The sequence below is a fragment of the Sinohyriopsis cumingii genome, chromosome 1 (genome assembly GCF_028554795.1).
Source record: "Sinohyriopsis cumingii isolate HCF-2022 chromosome 1, ASM2855479v2, whole genome shotgun sequence".
NCBI classification, from domain to species: domain Eukaryota; kingdom Metazoa; phylum Mollusca; class Bivalvia; order Unionida; family Unionidae; genus Sinohyriopsis; species Sinohyriopsis cumingii.
In genome coordinates, this window is record NC_142961.1 from 188643849 (window position 1) to 188666814 (window position 22966).

Sequence of the window (22966 nt, forward strand, 5' to 3'; positions counted from 1 at the left end):
TTCTAAAATATTTTGGACTTTGTAAATAGTGTAGTGTTATTAGAGTCAAATGAACATTGCTTAGTGACTATACATTATTCTAATGCCCAGATGTGGGATGTTTAGTGTTAATGGGAATGACATCAATGATAATACTCCTGTCTTCATTTTTTTTATATAAAAAAAATTGAAAGAAATGTTCCTTGTATGAAGTAATAGTAAGTAGTAACTTGTGTTTACATACAGTTTAATTTATGAATCCTTTAAAATTAATGTAACAATGCACCTTGAAAAACATGATTTTGAACCTTGAAAAAACCTGGATTTTAAAAAAAAGAAATATGCTACTAACCCTGTCTTAAATATTTTTACCATTTTTGGTAATCTACATCATCAACTTGATGAAATTGCTGCCCCTGATTTCCCAAAAAGACAAATTTCTGTCTAAAGTCTGAGAATTGAACAGAGGTACAGTTGGGAAACTAAAGCAGTTCATTGGGAGTGGTGTGGTACATGATACTGATGACCTTTTAAACAATTTCAATCATAAGCCTGATTCATCGTTTGATTCACACTTATGTTACACATCAAGTGTTTATTCATTTAAGGATGTTATTAAGATGATTACTAACCGCTCCATAACTGAATATTGATGAGTTATTGTGTGAGTTTGATTGTTTGGTTTCTGCCTCTTCACTTTGTTAAGTTAGAACTGGCATTTTGTGTTACTGTGAATTAGTTCTGAACTTATATGATGAGGGACATAACAGGTGATCTTAGAAATGCATTTTGTCTTCATTTTTCTGCTTGTTAGTGATGACACATATGTGTTAGATGGTTACAACAAGTATCTTCTGTCAAACAAACCTGTTCTCGAATATGCTGTTAGTTTTCGAGGACTTCAAAAGGTGGAAATTCTTGCAAAATTTGACTTTTTGAATGAACACAGACCTATTTAGTAACAAAATTAACTGTTAATTTCACACTATTTCATTATATCATGTGTATATATGTTACCGTTGATATATATTTGATATGGCATTACCATAACAAATACTCTTACACTTTTATTTATTACTAATTTGGGCCAAAATCAGTCCATATTGAACCTTGTCCAGTATATTTAATTTTCTTGCAATTGATTTGAACAGGCCCGTCATCTGAAAATGAAATTCCCTTCCTAATGGTATTTGAAAAGGGAGGGAGATAAAAAAAATTAATTGACATCTTATTATAATTTCTATATGCTTTTTGCATAGTTAGTATGTTCATGCACCTAGTTAGTATGTTCATGCACCTGGCAATAACAAAAGCCTTGTGCATTTGAAAACCCTAAATGAAAAGCATTTTAGATTTTAATTTCATTCGTTCAGTAGAAGAGTTTGAAATCTGTTTTTTTTCTTCTTTTCTTCCTACAGTTGCTGACATCCATGATGTTCTGTGTGGTAGAGTGGTGTATGAAGGTGCCAATGCCTCTACTTCTGGAGTCCTCACACACAGACAAATTATACTTATTCAAAGTATTCCAGGTAATTCAGATATATCAGATTTAATGAGACTCCGATTTATATTGAAGTAAATGGTTATCTCTAAAAAGTAGTTTGAGAGAAATGTTATATACAAGTAGTGTTTTGGTAAGTAATCTGGCTCAGGCCACTTCTTGTTCAGAAATTTGTTTTCATCTCTATAAATAACTTAAATACTGTATTGAAACTGTGGCTAGCTTTTGCAGTTAGGGCTTTGCTGTACTTATTGTATTTAAACAAAGTTTGAAAATGGATTTACACCCAATTTCTTACTTAATTCTTTGAATAATATTTGGAGACCTGACAACCCTTAGGTTTTTATAAAAAGGCTTACTTTAATGTCCCTTAAATTACAGGCTTGTGGATCAACATACCTTCCAACCATTACACTTTTGGCATAATGATTACTTTTCTTATTGAATTACATCTTGCAATTGTCCTTTTTGTTATGATCTCTTTAATGCAATCACATAATACAAATGTGCGAATATTCAAGAACAGAAGGCTGATGCATACAAATTATAAGGGTATGCTTGTCCAATGTAGAATTTTGTTATGATCATTTGTGTACTTGTTAGTACTAAGATTCATTTGGGACCATATAATATAAATGATAGGATGCTGTATTGACTTGGCCATTAAGGCAGATAATAAATTGGTAAAGTGCTTTGTGATGGGAAGCATATTATCAAACCATGTAAGCACTGTACACACTATATATATATATATATATATATATATATATATATATATATATATATATATATATAACTAAGGGATAAACAAAAACTGTTTTTGTTCAATGACTTTAGATCATCAGTAACTGCTGGTGCTGCATGTTATACTGATGGTAGAAACATAGCTATCAATTTGCACACTGATCAGATACTCAAAATGGGATGGTTCTGGTCTTGTTATGTGCCAGAAATGCTTGAAACTGGAAAATTGCTTGTTGGATTCAGTATTATTTGTATTGAGTTAAATTGATGAAATCGAAGAAATACCATAGAACTAGCTTCACCTAGAAAATTGCCAGAATCTAGCAACTCTGATAATGTGTATGCTTCTGACCTTAGATCTAAAGCCCCCACCATCAGTACAGCTAGGAACTTGTAGAGCTAACGTAACTTAGCTGGATTAATGGATGAAAAGCATGCAAAAATGAAATAACAACTGTAGAAATAAATATTGAATATAAGTTGAAGGAGTTATAAACACTGCCAGATAAGTTGAGTAATTCCCAGACTCTGCACCAGTGCCCAAAACTTCTAGGCCTAGTTGAACAAAATGTGCGTCTTGGTTCTTGTTTAAGAATTGAATACGTAATTCTGTTATTTTGTATACTCTACAATCCATAATCAACGTTCTTCCTAAATTTATACACATTTAGTTATAGTGCTTGAAAATTAACTTTGTCCTTGAAATTTCCTTGCAAAATTAAAAATTGTTTGAATTTGCTGAGGAAATTGCAGTATGAACCATATTTTTATGGTATCTTATTTGGTTCTAAATGAAAATGGTGCCCCTCAGACATCCAGTATGGCAGGCCATAATGAACATACTGAAAATCAATGCAGCAAATTCTCCTTATGGATGGTCATATTGGCATGGGGTTTTCACCAAAAGTCTTCTAATAGTTTGGCCTAAGTGAAAATGGTAACAATTTTACATCCAATATGGCTGATACAACAACTAATTTTAAAATCTGATCACTCAAAAATATCACAGATACTCAGCATTTAAAAATAGGAAATGGTCTTACCTTGAATTCCTGAAATAGAGCATCTATCCTTTCAAGGGACACATATTTGAAACATGATAAAAGTGATGAATAAAATATTCTGGTTCAGTTTGTTTTAATAATTGTTGTTAGTTACAATGCCTGTCCCCTTCTGAAATTTGTCATTCTAAAATTTTAAACTTAAGTTTTTTACCGTGACTAAAGTTTTTGATGGCCAGCATTTGAGACAATGATGGCACATATTGATAAGGTAGATCATATCATTTATTATTGCTAGGCATCACTTTGTGACAGTGACATATTAGACAAGTTATATTTATGGTAGTTCTGTTTTCTCATTGATTTTCCCACCATTTTGGTTATTTGAAGGTTAAGAGCAGTGAATTTAATATTCTGGTTAAATTTGTTTTAATATTGTGATATTAAATAATGCCTAACCTATTATTTTGAAAATTGTTCAAGTTGAAATGTTAAACATTGGCTTAAAACTGATACAAAAATGTATTCAGTGAAAGTCAATGTCAAAACATAATAGGAATCACAAGTGAGAAAATACTGATAGTTCTTTGATTCGGTTTAATTTTTAGCAAAGTAGCAGCATGTTATGTCTAAATGTTTAGGTTTGAGCATTGGGCAAAGGTATTAGGTAAGTGGAGCTAATCAGTGAGTGTGGGTATGGGGGTGGGTGCTGTAATGAAATTATCAATGAATATTGACATTATTGGTGTGAGAAAAAAGCTGCCACATTGTATTGGTCTCCTTGTTTCCAACATCATTGTTGGGTTAGTCATACAGTTTTGTGCTAAAAGTATGTGTGATGTCAGTTACAGTAGTAGCAGTTGAATCAGAACCTGACAGTTTAATGAATTTTCTTTTAGATGCTGAATGTTGCAGTGTCCGGGCATACTTCAGAGTCATTATCTCAAGCTAATCAAACTCTGGTAGATTTATGGCAGGACAAAGAATTTGAAGGTGTGAGAGAGGTAGGAAGTATGTCCAGGCTTCCCAGCTCAGACTCTTTCACTAGTAATATCTCAGAGAAGATTAAGACAACTTCCAGCAGTGGGAATAAAAGCAAAATTGACACAGAGCTGATCAAGATTGCAGCTAGATTGGTAAGCACTTTGGTACTGTTCACAGCTGGTCAGATACTTAGAAGTTGCTGCATTGCAACTTCTTCTCTTTTAGACCAGATACTTACTTTGCTTTCTTGTATGTGTAAATAAAAACCTAATTGAACAAGTGTAATTTAGATAAAAGCTTTTAATTTTGTCATTGTAAAATGGTCCTTCAGTCAGTTCAATTTATTTTCTCCATATTTATAAACATAAATAGTGAATATGAGCATTTACATTTGTTATATCTTACAATTATGTATTCTTATAGTTGATGAATCACCTAGTGAACTACCTGAGTCATTTTCCAAATGGCATTGGTGCTTCTCAACTCTGCAGTTCTATTCAGGAACATTGTGATATACCAGATTACTATGTTGATGATCTGAAGATAGAAATATTCTCAGCTCCAAATGTTCAGGTAATACAATTTTAACATGCCTTTTATGGCTTCCATTTTAAATGACATTGTGACATAATTTTGCTCTAAAGTATATGAAGATTACTTTACATGAAATTTCTTTGCCAGTGTTAATAAATTCTTCTTAAATGTGTGTTGGGTATATAATGTACATTTTCATTAGTTTCTACTTCATATATGTTACACGATCATGATACTTCAGGAATACGACCATTACCTTGCGAATCCAGCCCTCCCAGTATAAAATTTGTAGCAATGAAAGCTAAACGTTGGCTGGCCATATTGGTGTCGGTCAGATAGAGTGATCTCCCCTAATATTTAGGGATTGGTGCCAAGTCCTGTATGTAACTCAGTTACTATTTCTGCTTATGCTGGATAGAATGCTGTTTTATGAGACCTTGCAAAACTGACATCAGCGGTTTATTGTACTCTACTATGGAGCAGTTGGAGGAGTTTCTCATTTCAGGAATGTATACTCCATCTATATTTCCAACTATTTCTTGCTCTTTTCTATCCCACAAGAAATTTTATATTTAATGTTGAGTTATAGCTTTATTGTAAATTATGCATGTTATGAACATTTTTGAAGTTACCTGCTTGGGTCACTACAATGTGTACTCAACTTTTGCATATTTTGCATAATAAATTAATGTCCTTTAAGTCATAAAGGTACTTTGTTTTCCATTAAAAATAAAACCAGCTTGAATTGTTCTGCTGCATTCACCTCATTAAGTTCTGAACAACATTGCTTGCAAGTCTCCTTTATGAAATTCCACGTGTGTTCAGATAAATACAGGTAAGTTTTATAGCGATAATTTATAGTGGAATAGCATCCAGTTTGATAGTTATAAAGCAATACTTAAGTGACTTTATCTGTAAAAGGGTTTCACTGAATGTCTATAGTAACCCTGTAACGTTCACTTCACTTTATAAAATGAAACCTGTATAAATATTGTCTTCTTCTATTTATATTTACAGAGTCTAGAATATGGGCAGGACTAAGCCCAAACAGTATAATCATCTGAAGGGTATGGATGACAACCATTATACATGTTTAAAATGATTGGGTTGCCACGTGGGAAATACATGTCAAACATGCACTGTATGGACAGTCAGTGAGCTACAATGGAGGTTGGACAAACTGAACATAAAGGGAAAAAACTTGTCTGTAGAGAAGAGGATGTTATTAGCATTGATGCTGATGCTGCCTCAGTCAATAAATTCCTGATGGATGGTTGTAGCAAAGCAGATGGCTCGCAGGCCAGTAGAAGAATCAGCAGATCCCTTTAAGCTACAGCTATGCATTCAGACACAGCTTCATGTTCACGGACTCACTGAACAAATTTTTTTTGCAGTACCAAAAACCATGATGCCAAGAGTGCATTATGGCCAGTTTTCTCTCAGTGTCAGATATGAGACAGAAAACACGCATGACTGACTAAGGTAGTGTCTCGCATGATGCCAGTATGGACTGGTTTTCTGGATCATTTATCTTGTAATCCATTCAAGCAAAAGAAACTTTACAGAGTTGTAGAGAATAAGATGGCCATATTCGATCATGATCAGACTTTACCATCTGTTTCCGTACCAAAGTCAGTCTTATGTTTAATGTCAGATTAGGGAGTATTCATTTACGTCGCTGTCCTGACATCAGAACACTGACACTCTTATGGATCAGCTGATCCATTATAGTGCCACGAAGTAACTTGTGCACTCAAGACCTAGTTTAGTGCCTCTGCTTATTTCATCATTAGTTTAAGTCTTTCACTTGTTACCTCCAGCTTTTGTCTATCTCCACCTGCACCATCAACAACAATGTCCAGAGTTGCAATATCTGTTCATATTTGAATCAAGAAAGACCAGCTTGCATTTGAACTGTTACTTTACTCTCATCGAATTGTTGACTTTGTTTAGAGAGGCAGTTACAGAACCCTAGTGCCCATAGACCATTCTTTTCACATCAACAACTACCATTCATTGTCAGTAGAATGTTCTATAAGACACACGCCAATGTATAACATTGATGTCCTAATGATAGACCAAGATATTGCAGGCCTGGGAGTGTCAAAACCCTTGTCAGTGAAGATGGATCAGATGCACTTCAGTGATGCACAATAGTTGGTCTGGAATGTCATTTCTGTAGGCTAGATATTGGACTTGCTCTCAGTGTCAGGTTTCACAAATAATATGAGTACTGAACAGAGCAACACAGTCCATTCTGGCCAGCTTTACAGCCATGTGTAATTACAACTCAGCAAAAGAGTTCCACTTTTTTAAAAGGGCACTGCAAAGCCAAGCTGAGATTGCAGCCACGTCCTTCCAACCACCTCTTTAATGACCATGTGGAGGAAGTCGATGAGTAGGCCACCAAAGAAACAAATCTACCATGGGCACAGCATAAAATAAACATGAGATTTTCTCAAGTGGGAGCTCAAAGGACACCCGCCAGGACACATCAGATGAGCAAGCTGTCCAGCAGACCCTGTACACAATTAAGACCTCAGATCTCTATGACAAATGGGGACAAGGAACAGCTACCAGAGAAAAGGAACCATTTTCACCCCATTTTCTCCCTACAGCCTCCTGTTAGAAAGTTGTTCTTGTTGTAGGGTTTAACACCATTATTCAGCACATGACAGGCTATACATGGCAGACAGTATTAATGATGGAGGAAGAACCCAGGCCTGTCAGAAAGGAATTCCACCATTTTCATGCCACCATTAACTAAAATTCCAGTGGTGGAAGACTCCACTTCTTCACCATTTGGTTGCAAAGAATTTATTGTGACAATCAGTGGATCCAGCAGGCTGTTTTAGAGGTCATTCTTATGACATTCAGTGCCCCTGTTCCATTGTCTGGGGTTCCTAAAGCTACATATGTCCCAAAAGACACTGTTAAAAGCCAATGTCTGGCAGTGAGAAATAAACAATCTCCAGGGCTGTAGGATTGTTCACAACACCAAATCACTATGCTTGTACTTAAGGTTGTTCTTGGTGCAAAAGGCAATTGGACCAATTATAGACCTCTGTTCTTCATTTATTTCATACCATGGTTCAAAATGGAAACACCAAGGCAGGTTAAGGAGGCAGACTTTTCTATCAGTTATAGATCTGAAAGATACCTACCTACATTTCCCAGTTTAAAAGACTTCCAGCATACATGTGACAGAACCAGGATTTCAAGCCAGTAGACATACAAATTTATTTTAGCAGATTTTCTTCTAAACCAGTAGTTTTTTTATTGGCATAAATTTTTATAAGGGGATTGAAAACAAGACATGCATTTTTTGCCATAATATGTCTTCATACTATAATAAAACAGCAAGTTTGAACACATGTCAGATTCAGATTCTGATGGCAATGTTGCAATAATAATTAATTAATACAAATCAGTGTGTTGCCAGATAATGAGAAAAGAAGAATTGTTTTTCTTATAGTTCATTGCCAAGGCTTTTTATATAACATCCATCAGCATTTTTAGTTTACTTCACAAGATCAGCCTGGTGACCACTGATGATATTCATTGATTTTTAAGCTTCACACATAACAGCTCTTGACTGTTATCAGGTCAAGATTTCACTTCGTATTTTGCAAAGAATGGAGAGTGTCTTTGTATCAGCGGTATCATGTGGCTATGGCAAACAACAATGCGCAGTTTGCAAAGAAGTTCTAGCTTGATTTTTCATGTTACTATGTTGGTTTGTTTGTAAGGTTACCTACTGCTGCCCAGTGCTCCTCAAGGTCATGTTCACCCTGAGGAGGAAGTTCCTAGCTAGAACTTAGATGTATTCCTGGGCCTCATCCACAAGTCCACAAGTGCTTTTTCCTCTTTATGGCTCAGGTCAAAAAATCTGTTTTGCCACTGTATATTAAACAAAAGTTTTGCCACTGTATATTAAACAAAATAAAGATTAATTAAAGACTTGAAATAAACATTAAAAAAATACAGGATGTATTCATACTTTTATGAACAATTTATCCCAACTTTACATAAAATTAATCATTTTGAAATATAATTATAGCACATCTTTTATCTAGTTCTTGAACTTAATTTATGTGCATGAAAACTTCAAATAGTTTATGAAATACAAAAGATGCACATCTCTGAGAGACACATTGGAAACTCATAACCCTCACTAAATGCCTGTATACACTTAAACTTGGATATTCAAGCATTGTTGAACTTTTTGCAATATTTCTTAGCTATTAGTTTCTTAACAATGCGAGAATACACGCATTTTTTTCATTTTTACAACAGTTGAACAAAAGAGTAAGATCTGTCTTTACATATTCTTTCCTAAACATCTTGAGTAATACAGAAACAATTAAGCAAGACCCCAAAAAGTCAACACACTGACCTTAGTGTGTTTTCTGAAATCTCTTTTTATGATCAGTCTCTCTGCTCCACCCTAGGTCAGCTAATTTTCATCAGAGCTCAGAAGACATCATAGACCACTTCCAATCCCTTCATTACTTATAACATCTCATAAAACATCACCATTTGTCCTTAAACTAACTGTATGGAAGTTAAATAACAGTTTGCTGAGTACACTTTAACCATTCTCTAACAGTTCTAATCATATGAACCTGCCACACATCATCACACTGGTCGTTGTATTGGTTGAAACTTCATAATCCCCAGCGGACTGGGTCTGCTTAGTTTCTCATGTGTACTGATAGAATGCTTAAAAATGGAATGTTTGGGTTTTTTTTATTCAATTGTTTTTTCTTTTCTTTTATTTTCAAAAGCAGTAGATTTCAACTATAAAATGGTATGTACGCTAAAGAGCCTTTTAAAGAGGTATTATTTTCCTACTGCCATTAGAATCATGGGTATGTTCAGGAATACTATACCTGTTCAGGGCATTCCCAATTTGTCTCAACAACAGTACCTGGGCCTTAACAAGAATTATGGATAGAGTAGTGTCTCACTTCAGGCTATATCTACGTCTGTGACAAAAAACTACCTGGACAATGTTTCAAAGACACCAGGCTGGTGAATTGTATTGTAAAACAAGTCTCTTGTTACACTCCTTCTCAGCATTGGATTCCTTTTTAAGAATGAAAAATCTGATATTGTACCATCTCCACCCACTTTGATACAGAGTTTAAAACACCTGAACAAAATATATATCCCTCAGAAACATGCAATGAAAGACATTTCAGTGGTGAGTCAAGCAAAGAACAATATCAGCCTAAGAATTCTTTGTTTGCTTGACCTATTCAGTGTGGCAGTTGACCTTATTGTCCTGGGTTACTTATTCATATGACCAATACAAATGAAATTTGTCCCAGTGGTGATCTCAACTTGGCCCATTGGAACAAAACAGTATCAATCTCAAATCTAAGTCCCATCTCAGAAAACACTGGACAACAAATTTTTACAAAAGTCATGTTACTGAAATAAAATTAGTCAATTCTTATCAATTTTTATGTGCTGAACACGAATATGACAGTCAAATTGCAAAATTGGCTCTAGTTTTTTTGTAATCTGCAAGAAATTAATGTTTACATAACGAAATGCATTCCAATAGTAAAAGGTCAACTGTAATAGCCTACCTATAAAAAATCAAGTCATTGACTACATCTTAGATTTCTTCGCCTGTCTCTTGTACAGCTGTTCGGGAGCATCTCTGAGGAGTGTCCAGCAGTAGTCAGCCAGCATTGTAGTGGACCATTTTCCCTGGTATCTTTGTTCCATTGTTGCGATATCTTGATGAAAACGTTCGCCGTGTTCATCACTAACAATACCACAGTTGCTAGGAAAGAAATCCAAATGGGAATGAAGGAAGTGAATCTTTAGAGACATATTGCAGCCAAGTTTCTTATACTTCATCAACATGTCTTCTACTAGTTCCTTATAGTTTTCTGCCCTAACATTTCCGAGGAAGTTTGTAGAAACTAGGCGAAAAGCATTCCATGCTTGTTTCGCGTCACCTTCCAGCAAGTTGTTGAACCGGTCATCTTTGAAAAGCTCTCGAATCTGAGGACCCACAAAAACTCCCTCTTTAATCTTTGCTTCGCTGAGTCGAGGGAATTTTTCATGCAGGTATCGGAATGCTGGCAAAGTCCGGTCAATGGCTTTCACGAAGTTCTTCATCAAACCTAGTTTGATGTGAAGGGGTGGTAGCAAGATTTTCTGAGCCTCAACCAGAGCTGGGTGTTGGATATTCTTCTCTCCAATGGCTACATTCTGCCTGTGAGTCCATTCCTTCCTCATGTAGTGCATTTCCCTTGCTCGGCTATCCCACTCGCATAAGAAACACATGTATTTTGTATATCCTTGCTGCAGTCCCATTAAAAGGGCAACTACCTTCAAATCACCACAGAGGTGCCAGCTGTACTTGTTATACTCAATGGAATTCAGTAGCTGCCTTAAGTTATCGTATGTCTCTTTCATGTGGACAGCATACGCTACTGGAATAGATGGAAGAATGTTTCCATTGTGCAAAAGCACAGCCTTGAGACTCAGTTTCGAAGAGTCCACAAATAGTCTCCATTCTTGTGGGTCATGAGTGATTTTTAAAGCATTCATGAGGCCCTCAATATCGGAACAGAATATCAGATTACTTTCCTTTCTGAAGAAAGGCTCCAATTGCTGGTGGCGCTTTCGATATGCAGTAATTGTGACATCTTCTTCTAGAAGATTCCATTGTTGGAGTCTTGATCCTAGCAATTCTGCCTTGTTCTTTGATAAGTCCAAATCACGAATCAGGTCATTTAGTTCTTCCTGTGTTATTCTGTGTGGGGTTGATGATGCACCACAGTGAAAATCTGGATCACTGCATGCTGATGGACCAGGAGAAGAACAGGTCGACTCACCTTTGTCTTCGTCAGATGAATCAAGAGAATATTCTGCTGGAGGTTCTGGAATAGGAAGTCCCTCACCATGTGGAACTGGTCTCAATGCAGACGGAATGTTTGGGTAGACTATTCTCGACTTCTTTCGCTTCGTTATTCCGCCGGAAAGAGGAGGAACCAAGCAGAAGTAACAGTCATTTAGGTGGTTGCTTGGCTCTCTCCACACCATTGGGACTGCAAACGGCATTGATGACCTTTTGCAATTCAACCACTGTGAAAGCTGTGTTGTACATGTAGCACAGCATATATGCGGAGCCCAAGGCTTGTCTTGGTCACCAACCTTGCATCCGAAGTAAAGATGATATGCCTTCTTCACTTGAGAATTGATACTTTTCTTCTGGTTGGCAAATGTCACTTCCCCACAAATATAGCAAAAATTGTCCGCGGTATTAACACACTTTCGAGGCATTACTGTTCTTTATTGTACGTAAATGGATAAAATAATAAGTTTTATGTAACAGTAGCTTGAACTGTCTCGCACAACGTCTAAAATATTTTAAATGCTGAACCTATCTGATTGGGCTTTATATAGTACACTGCTTACGTCAGCTTCAGCAGCCGCCTGGCATTAGTATAATAGGCCTACACATGTATAGTACACTGCTGACGTCAACTTACTTCAGCAGCCGCATGGCATTAGTACTGCATTGCATCAGAAAATGATGCAATCAACTGTGGATGATGTGAGCATGATGGTATTATGCAATGTTACATCATTATTCCGGATGTTGCTGCAGTCCTACTGGAGAAATTTACACAGTGAAACATAGAAAATGAGGTATATGAATATCTTCAAAACGAGAGCCAATACAAATTTTTCACGGTTATATTCGTGTTCGGCACACCAAAATACTACAGATTAGGGCCTTTTCAAGTCAGTAATGATTTCACTGTTGACCAGTGAAATGGGAAACCTCACTTGGCATATGTGTTCCCTTGCAGGTCCAATCTCCAAAGATAACAATTTGTATGGATGCAAGCACAGCAGGCAGGAGTGCACTTCTCTTTCCATCATTGCAGGAGACTAGCGTAGTGTGGCCCACTCGGGACCTTGTGTTTCATATCAGTATCCTAGAGATGAAAGTTGTATTGAGAGCATGTTATTGGTGGCAGGGAAGCTTTATGGAAAGGGTGTACTCATTCTAATTGAGAGTGGTGTTAATATCTCAGAAGTCAACAGGGGAAACCAAATCCCCATACCTCTGTTTGCTTATTGGGATTTTCTAAGGTAGTATTATTAGTGACAAATCCACGTGTAAGTTTGTCATATTCCAGGCAGACTAAATGTATTAGCAGACTTGCTGTCATGAAGAACTCAACTAATGCAAACCAGATTGTCACTGCTATCAACCACTGGTAGATATGTTTGTGACTAAGTTGAATGCACAACTCCCAGTCATTATCTCTCCAGGGAACTGGAGATGCCTTCTCTGAGGGATAAGGGGATGTAACTCCTTCCACCTCCAACATATTCTTAAGGTATCATGACCAGGTAATGCATTAGAAGAAGAAACCAAGTTTTGGAGTAAAATATGTTTTCATACTCGATCATAATATGGATACCACCTTCCTAGTTGCCCTGCTGTTGCATCTTTCTTGGAAAGTTTGCATTCTGCTCCAGCAGTAACAGAGGTAAGGACAAAATTTTGGTGCCATTCTATAAATGAAAGTGGAGATCATTGTGACTGCCACCTGTGTGGGCAGCCAAGCTTTAGCTTTTATAGCTAAAAATTTAATTCTGGGAGGACTGGATTTGTGAAGTAGTGGTCACACTCTTTTGGTAGAATGATTGAATAAGTATTATTAAAGAAACATTTTACTCTCAATATTGATTTCCCTTCATATGACTTGCTTTTATTCTGCATAATTTTTTTGTGAAGCTGGCATCAAGACAGCCCAAAGTACATGCCATATATACATCTCTGGATAAACTATCAAATCTCATTAATCTTAATACAGAATTGGAGCCATTAATATCGTGTTTCAGTGCATTTGACCCTCTATTAAAAATGCAATGCATTTTTCGTATCACTGTCAGGAGCTAATTGAGGCTTATCTTACTCCAGGGGCCACATCTGTTAGAGGATATCCAAAATGAATATAATTAGCAGGCAGTTGGCTTTCAAGTAGATGTGGATATTGGCTTTCAAGTAGATGTGGATATTTTGAATAAATATGTTGACCACCAATTTAGTTTTAGAAGCTGTTTTTCATTGGCTGTGGTATAATGATCTTCCATTGCCAGATAATATCCTGCTTAGATAGCTTCATGTGAAAATTTGCTTTATTGGAAGGTATTAGGTGTTTTTTTTGTTAATTCTTGGCATGAAAACTTGATTAAAATTTATCTCCCAAAGCACAGTGAAGAGAGCTGAGCTTTTGTTTATTTAGTTATATGAATAATTTTAGTGAATTTCAGAGACAGGCAGGCATACTGTATTATTATATCTTTATCTTAGGAATTGTGTATTAGAACATGTTTTCATGGTTTGATCCATTGTAGGATCAAGATTGCTTCAGGTGCCTGTGGTTCTTTGGTAAAACCGTAGCAGTTTAGTGTAAAAGTATGCTGTGCAGAGCATAATGAGGACAGGGATGAGTAGCTCCTGCAACTCACATGTACCAAGTTGTTGTTGTAGGGTTTAATGCCATTTTTCAGCACAAGATAGGCTGTACATGGCAGCCAGTATAAATGGTGGAGGAAGAACCTGGTAAAACCTAGGAAAGAACCACCAACCCATGAGAAGCTACTGGCAAGCTTTCTCACATACCCACATTGGCTGAACCTGAGACTTGAACCCACACAGAGTTGAGATGGCAATAATCTGTATTGGTGAGCTCTTTAATCCATTCGGCATCTCAGGTCCCCCACATGTACCAAGGATGAGTACTTAGGAAAGAAATTTAATGAGCCCAGCTCCAGGGATGGATCCCAGGGGGCTAGGTAAGAACATAGCCAGGAACCCATGCCGATTGCACTGATTAGTTCCCCTTGTAATGCCAGGGAAGTTCATGTTATGTTAAGTGTTAGGCTATGACTAGTTTCTAAGTTATGAATCAGGACCTTGTACACAGGGGATGGGAGAGATGCAGGGGGGAATACTGAATACGACTTTGCCTATTTTATGCCAAGAAAGTAATCTAATGTGCATAACATCAAGGAATGAAGTTAATTGATAATAACAGAAATAAACAAAGTAGCAGCTATTTGTTCTATGATCTTTTTCTCCCTTTCTACAGTATCAGTATGTCTGTATGAATGTGCATTCATAAGCTGACACATGTTTGTTTTTGTTTTTTTAGAATGCTTTTTTGTAAAGTTGGAAAGTTTTTGTATTATTGTAAAAAATAAAATATCCTTGAAGTTTTTAAAAAATATTTTTTAAATTTCATTAAGTACACATGATCATATTGCATGTATTGTCCCCATGCAGCATTTATTCCTTATATAGAACATTTAATAAATTTATGTCAGCATTCGTTACCAAACATTTCTCTTTATTTTCCAGTTCTTCGTTCTGAATCAGAGGACATTAATATCATACATAGAACTGCCAGCTATGGTAAGTAGCACCCCAGAGGATCCTTTCTGTGCTTGATGTTGTGGCTTTAGAAGTCTGTAATACTGTAATAGTGACAGAACATGAAACTGCACTGAATTCTTGCTAAAAAAAAAAAATGAGATTTGATAATTTTCACTTGTTAAGCAGTTCATTATGTGGTATTATAACATTCATTAATCATGAACTACTTTTGAAATTTTAAACTTGGCAGTAATGAGTTGAGTTTATATATGCGGATATAAATTTGTGTATTTTCACACCGTTGTGACATTTTGTCAATATTGAAATTGTAGATTGGAGAAGGGGACCTTGTGTTGCCACAGAAGGACTGAAAATCTTGTCATTACTATAAAAAAAAAAAAGTGATGTGATTATTGGGTTTCCACCAGAGGACTTTTTACGAAGTATTGTTGGTCCTAAATAAATATTGTGCTGATCTGACATCCATTATGCCCACAACAGCATTATTAAAAAAAAGATGACTTCAACACCATGCATTTAAAAGGAAGAAATAACTTATCTTGAATTACTGGAAATTCTTTTTTTTGGTCATAAGAGCATCAGTCCCTTGACAGATTCTTATTTAGCTGAGTGATGACCTCATAAGACTCACCAAATTTCCTTTATGTGCAATTACCCTTTGGTATGGAAACAACATTTTTTACAGTGGGATGGGGGTAGGGGTGGGTGTACCACAGATGTTTTCCCATGTTCTTGCAAAATAAAAATAATGTATCCAATATTTCATCATACAGATGCTTTCACATCTTGTTCCTGCAAAATATGCAGGTGAACATAAGATGTAATTCAGTTTTAACAATTAGGCATTCCTGGAAGATTTTTTTCCTTACTTTGATTAATATTTGTAAAATTTAAGGGTTTTTCCTGGTTGCCAGGGTACTTTTGAGTTCATGTTCAAATGATAAGAAATTTTAAGTTGCATCAGTGGGTGAGTACCCCACTTTAAAAGTGCCTTCCCTGGGTCCCATGTATTTTTTAATGGAACAGTCCTTACCCACTAAGAGGCAGTTATTGGTGTTTGGACACACAGAAAGACAAAGGATTCAGGGACATGTCATAAGCTTATTTGGCCTCATAGTCAGGTGAGTTAATAATTAAGGAAATGTTGGGTGGGGAAAAAATGGCTAGGTCAGACAACTGGAACCTCAACTCTGCTAAATAATTATGCAGATAAAAAAATGAGTCAGACTAGGCCAATGAGTCATCAACATAAAGTTGCATACCAAGGGAGTGGTTGCACAAATGGAAATTTGGCAGATCTTACAACATAGTGTCATAACTCGGCTACTCTCTGATCTTGCAAAATACTTCAGAGATGATTTCAGCAATAAATTTGGTGGGAACTCCTTGTTAGAATTGGTAATTTTTATTGCAAAATGTGTAAGCGAAATTTTTGGAATATTTTGGAAAATTTTTAACATGCAGTCTTATGGTTTCTAACCTGTCCCTCATCACTCATAATCTATATGTTGTAATTTATTGTCAGTTGTCCCTTTATAGTAGATTAAAAAATTAATATTATAAAGGATTGTGTATACTATAAACCAAAGTTGGTTGTGTAACTTTCTTTTTTGGTAAAGAAGTTGCCTCAAATAGCATTGGTAGTAGAAGTTACTGTTGCTGCACAATTGCCAAGTGTCCCATTTTCTCTGTATTTGTCCTTTTTTGGACCTGTATGTTTTTCTTTTAAAAATCTATTTATTAATTTAAAAAAATTAATTAAAAATTTCCTTGCAATTTTCAGTTTAGAATGGGTACCCAGTTCCATTCTGAGAGTAAATTTATCACATGTATATAGGGATATTGAGTTATAAAATATTATTCATTCACTTGAAATAGAGGCTACCATGCCCTTCTTTAACCACCATATTGGATTGCACAAAGCTGTTACTACTATCCCTGTATCACCATAAGATTCAACTTCTATTGATATCGAAAAGGAAAGCAGAAGATTCAGAATTTTCTCCAGCAAAGAAAAGAAAACAGAAGTGGAAGGATAATTGTGACCATCTTGTCTGCATTTGTGAAACCATCTAGTAAAGGAGAAAATCTTGCATTTTGCAAATTATGTAATTGTATTTTGCTGTTGTTATCTTAAGGTATATAACTTTTTAAGTTTAAAGCAACACTTGCCTAAAGACTTTTTTCATGCCAACATGATCAGTTAAGCAGAGTATAGTTAAAATTTTAATCTGTACATTTATATGAAGTGGGTAGTTATTTTTATTTCTAATGATAAATCCAATGTTTTGGTACCTGTCATATGACTAATTTCAGTGTTTTAGAAGAATCTCAAAACAGAAATGTTTTTGAAATTAAAAATCCATGTTTTAAAAAACAAGTGTTTTTTATTCTGTTCAGTAATGTGTTTAAGTGATTCTTGAAAATATCAATTTCATCCAGGAAAATACCAGGAAAACATCTGGATTTTTTTTTTTTAAATGGGGTGAACCCTGTTGTTATTGCTCTCGAATTTATATTTCTGATCCGATTTCACATGCATATTAACTTGGTGATATTGCACCTGATTGGCTATCCTAGCTTATAAAAATACTTCATTATACAGATGCATGAAAAGAATGCAATTTTCATGTTTTTTTTCTCCAAATTTCATTGCTGAAGGATCCTGTGCTTCAAAGCTGTATAACTTTAAGAGTTAATTAGGTGATCTTACATCTGATTGTGTAAGTTTCGTTACCCTTCAGGAAGCCAAAGTTCTGATCCCATTTTGATTGAAGTTGAAATACAAGCAGATGTCATCAAGATTGTGGAGGGATTTGATAACAAGTGAGATCCATACAATAATATTAGTGATAATCTTCCATTTGATTAACTGACCATTCTACAATCAGATATCTAATCTCATTTTTATCAGATTTGGTATATATGCTTACTTAGTCAAGATTGTGGATCAGCTCAGTAATGAGCAAGATGAGCAGATACTAATAAGGTGATATTGCATCATATTGGCTGAGCTTGTTACCTCTCTGGAGGACATATTTCTCATCTGATTTTGATGAATCATAAAATATGTGCCTACAGTCTTTTTGAATGTTTATGAGCAAGATGCATACATATAAATGTGTTGATCTTACATCCAATTGGCTGAGTTTGTTATCACACTGGAAGCCAGGAGCTCTGCTTAATGATTAGCATTCCAGACTTGCAACGTAAAGTGTCTGGGTTTGAATCCTTTAATTGGACCAGCCTGGGTCATCTACCATGGTGTGTCTTTGGGCAAGGTACTTTACTACAATTGCCTGGGCACCAAATAACCTTCTTGTGTTGCTGTGCCGTAAAGCACCAACCCAAAGCACTGGAAGCCATATTTCTGACTAGATCTTTATCCGACTTTTAAATATGAGCTTATATCATGAGGATCATGGATGGGATCGATAATGAGAAAGATCCATGTATATTAATGATGTGATCTTGCAGCTGATTGCATGAGCTTATTACCAATGAGGAAGTCATAATTCTGATCTGTTTTGGACCAAAATTGGAATAAGTCATTCAGATCTTGGGCAGTTTCAAAAGTAAGTCAGATCAGTACATATTAATGTGGTGATCATGCATCTGATTAACCTAGCATACTTAAAGTCCAGGAACTTTTTGATTGGTTCTTTCTTGTCACCAAGATTGTCAACGAATTTAATTGTGAGCAAGAGACTGTGCATATTATTATTTATGCCTTTTATCTTTAGAAGGAATTATCATTAAAATATAGAAAATGGGTGAAAATCAACATGACAGCAAGTTTGGGAGATGGTTTACATAGGATGTGTTTTTATGATTCCACATAAGCCTTAGTGAAAGGATCCAGTTATGTAAGTCAGATTTGCAATATCAGGCCCACTTGAACCTCTTGTTATTATTGGATTTCAGGAAGATCTTTATGCATCTCTGTATTGATGGAGCTTGAACAGAATTTGATTATCAGTCTGTTGTATCATCATGTATTGAAATTGCATCCACTTTATGTTGGACCCACATGTTACATGCAGCTTAACGTTAATAAAACCTTACCACATTTCCATTGTCAGTGTTTTCTGCATCATCAATGTTCGTTAACGCATTTTCCATATGACCATTCTCACCTAGCTCTTTCCTTTACCAGTCTACACTTCCTTTTATCAAACTTCCTTTGAGAAGCAGGGGAAATCAATTCAAGGAATTTGTTTGTTTTTCAGTTGAACGTGCCAGGTGGTGGGGTGACAGCTGGCTTGACCACTGCCACAACAGTGTGCAGGATTGTTCTACGAGATCTGACTGGCAAGTACTGCTGGGAGAGTGCTGTCCTGTATGGTCCCCCCTGGTGTCCTAAAGGTTCCTACTTTGAAAGTGAGTTCATATATATGTAACATATGAGCTTATGTCAAGTTTTTATTTTAGTTTAGTTTGTTATTTCTGGGAAATAATCCATGTTAAATTTACATTATTTTGATAGGAAGAATCATTGGCTGAATCATTGTTTATATACTGTTCATGTACTCATTTCTAAATTAATGGTTGTTAAACTTCTTCATTGACTTCACATGTTACTAAACTATTTGCAAAACTGGAAGAAAGAAAATATTCAACTTTAGAAAAAGAAAATTTTGCAGTTTTATCATTTTTTTAATTATTGCATAAGTATGCCCCTGGCAATTAGGTGATGCTGAACCTCAATCTGTCAGTGACACCATTAATATTTCTGAAAAGTTGAACAGCCAGCTATGTATTGGTATGTATTTAGTATCACAGCTCACAAATATAAATTTTAAAGTTTATAAATACTTCATCGATAGCAATTTCATTATATTTGAGACAAAGCTTTATTCAAGAGAATTATACCTTCTTGACATTTAAAATTTAATTTATTATGAAATTTGACAGTCAGTTTTGCATTGGTTGTGTAAGTATTTTGGAGTTACACAAATTACTGATTATAAATATTTAGTTTATTGTTTATTCTCATTTGGTCTCTCTTTTCACAGTTACACACCAAAATGAAAACAACATGCAGCTAGTAGATCTAGTGAAATGATGCATTGTAATTCATGGAGATTTATGTTTCAATAGAATTATATTTGGATACAAGTTATGAATAGTATAGCACTACTTGCTTCCATCCAAATGATGGCAAGTCTTAGGATACCATTAGCTGTTTTCAAAAGTTATTTTGTTATGACCAGTAAAGTTTGGACAGGAAATTAAATAAATTTGTTCAGGTATGTTTAGTCTCAGAACCCCTTAGGCATGTTTTTAAAATAAAAATAATGAGTTAATGGTTTCAGAACTATCATCATTGGATGGAAATGTTATAGGTTAATGTAATTGTTTGAAAAGTTGATAAATATATTTAAGTTTCCTCTGTTTTATAATTTCTACCTAATTCAGATATGTATAATTTGATAAGACAATGCTTTTAGCATATTAAAAGTAACTCCTCCCTTTTTTTGCTCAGGTGTACTATTATCATTTTATACATTCTTGCATTAAAATTGTCAAAAGTCACCAGTAATTACATTTTTTGCCAAGAAAATCTAAATGCCTAAATCATTACAATGTGAATACAATAAAACAAGTAAAATAGTGTTTGGTTCATCATTTATATTTGTCGAGCTTGTTTACAGCATTGCTTCACCTCATTTACATTGAAGACTTGCACTGAATGAAGTACATACCTTAATTTCAAATAATAGGCACCAATGAGAATAAACAAGGACAGAAGTGACATTTGCAATGTGCAAGTACTGCACACTATAGTAAAGATCTCTGGGTAAACTTTAAGCTGCATGTGAATTATGGAGTCTTTACTTGCCTTTATTTTATTTCCTGTTGGATAATTTGGAAATATGCACATGCAAAGTAATAATGTAAAAACATGGTACAGTGTGACCCTGCTATAACACAGTAGTTGGGAGTCATAGTACCCAACCATGTTATAGACCGATCCATGTTATAAGCAACCAGGTCAGTCAGCTGAAGAAAATGATGCATGTACCCAAAACATTTTGCGGGGGTGAGTGGGGGGTAGGTAATAAATGCGGGTGGTAAAATATGTATTTCATCAGCACAGTTACCTCTTAAATCAATGCATATTAAATGAGAAATACACCTGTAGTGAAAACAGAGAAGACGTATAATAGTTTACTTTATTAAGAGAACCACGAATTGGTACATATACGTGTATACTCTTTATATATACATGTCTAATGTATAGCATGAATAGAGTATCAACACCGTGTACTGTCCCGCGAATCTCATCATATACATTGAATCCACAATACAAGCGATTCCATCGAAAATATGCACACACACAGATTTAAAATATTCAGTAATTTTGTCACAGGTCATATTGGCCTGAATTCAGTGGATAAACATAGCACAATCACATAACGAATGATGAAGCACATTTACTTTTAAGTACATCCTAGGTCAGTAAAAGTTAGTTTACATTTTAAGCTGATGTTGGTAGCATTCATAAGCATAAACTTTTTCCCTGCAAAAAGGAAACTTTCATGGTACAGTTCCAGTCACCACGGAAAATGAAAAAATCCATCAGATTCCATTACTTTGAAGTTTGGTGCCGACTTCCTTTGAAGAAAAGTTCCTGGTTTTTATTGAAGATTGTAGTCGGCTTTCTTTGATGAAGGGTGCATGCATATCTGAAGTCACCGCTAATGAACAGCTTTGGAGAACCAAACAAATGCCCATTTCTTATTGTGGTGGCAACATCCAATAATTGTATTGCATGATTGAGACTGATTTTTTTTCCATTTGCTGAGTACATTTTCGTAACGGTGCTTCAAAGGTAATGTGTTTCCTTTGAAATTTCAGCAAACTATTTTATCTGGGTACAGTAGCTTCTCGTGGGTCGGTGGTTCTTTCCGGGGTTTTCCCGGGTTCTTCCTCCACCATTAATACTGGCCGCCATGTATAGCCTATCGTGTGCTGAAAAATGGCGTTAAACCCCACAACAACAACAACAACAGTTGAATAAACCAATAAGTAAGATGTGTTTTTTCTTTTCTTCTTTTTTGGTACATTTGTGTTAGCAGCGTGATGTTGCTTTTCACTCATGCATCAGAAATTTAACAAAGGGTCAATGGACGATAGAGACGCAGGTGTTTTGGTCTGATGACAGGGATTATTACAGAAAATGTGAGAGTTCTGATGATTTAATTTTGAATGAAAAGAGGTTGAATTTTACTTATCATCCACATACAAATGTCAGTCATTGTAAATATATTAATTACTAGTGAGTAGCCCAAAATCCAACGAAAGAGTACGAGACAATACCTCGTCTGGTTGATCTCTGTTACCAGAAATGTCATCAACAATAAAAAAGCGGATATCTCACAATATACATTACTCGTGCTAGATGTTAAGATAAGCGGATTATGATTTAACACTGCACTGTTTAGTTCGATTGTTTGTCAATATGGACAGAATTTGTTTATGTAACAATAGATAAATTTCAGTGTATTTTATATCCAGTTTGCGACTTCCTTTCATGGGGCCTCTGAATTTCTCCACTCAAAACCAAAGGTTGTATATACAAGTTCAAACAGCAAACAATGTCACCAATATAAAAAAAATTGCCAGATGGTATATTTTGCCTCCAGTAAGGAAAAAAATCCAGGTTTGCGACATTGTTGAAGCCCTATGCAATCTCAGAATAAGAAGAAAAAACTACATTTACATGTACATGAAAAATATATCTGAAATGTCAGGAGCCATGCCACGATCATCTTG

General features: G+C 35.4%; 1 protein-coding gene across 7 annotated transcripts in view; it reads left to right on the forward strand.

Moving 5' to 3' along the window:
* Positions 1–22966, forward strand: part of LOC149808553 (ral GTPase-activating protein subunit alpha-1-like) — a 274534-nt gene that overhangs the window by 119464 nt on the left and 132104 nt on the right. For all 7 annotated transcript variants that reach the window (XM_089978950.1, XM_089978978.1, XM_089978968.1 and 4 more), the window contains 5 exons: positions 1398–1508; positions 4125–4361; positions 4633–4782; positions 15152–15205; positions 19417–19567. In XM_089978950.1, the coding sequence (XP_089835076.1) occupies positions 1398–1508; positions 4125–4361; positions 4633–4782; positions 15152–15205; positions 19417–19567 (703 nt within the window). The remainder of the gene's footprint in view (positions 1–1397; positions 1509–4124; positions 4362–4632; positions 4783–15151; positions 15206–19416; positions 19568–22966) is intronic.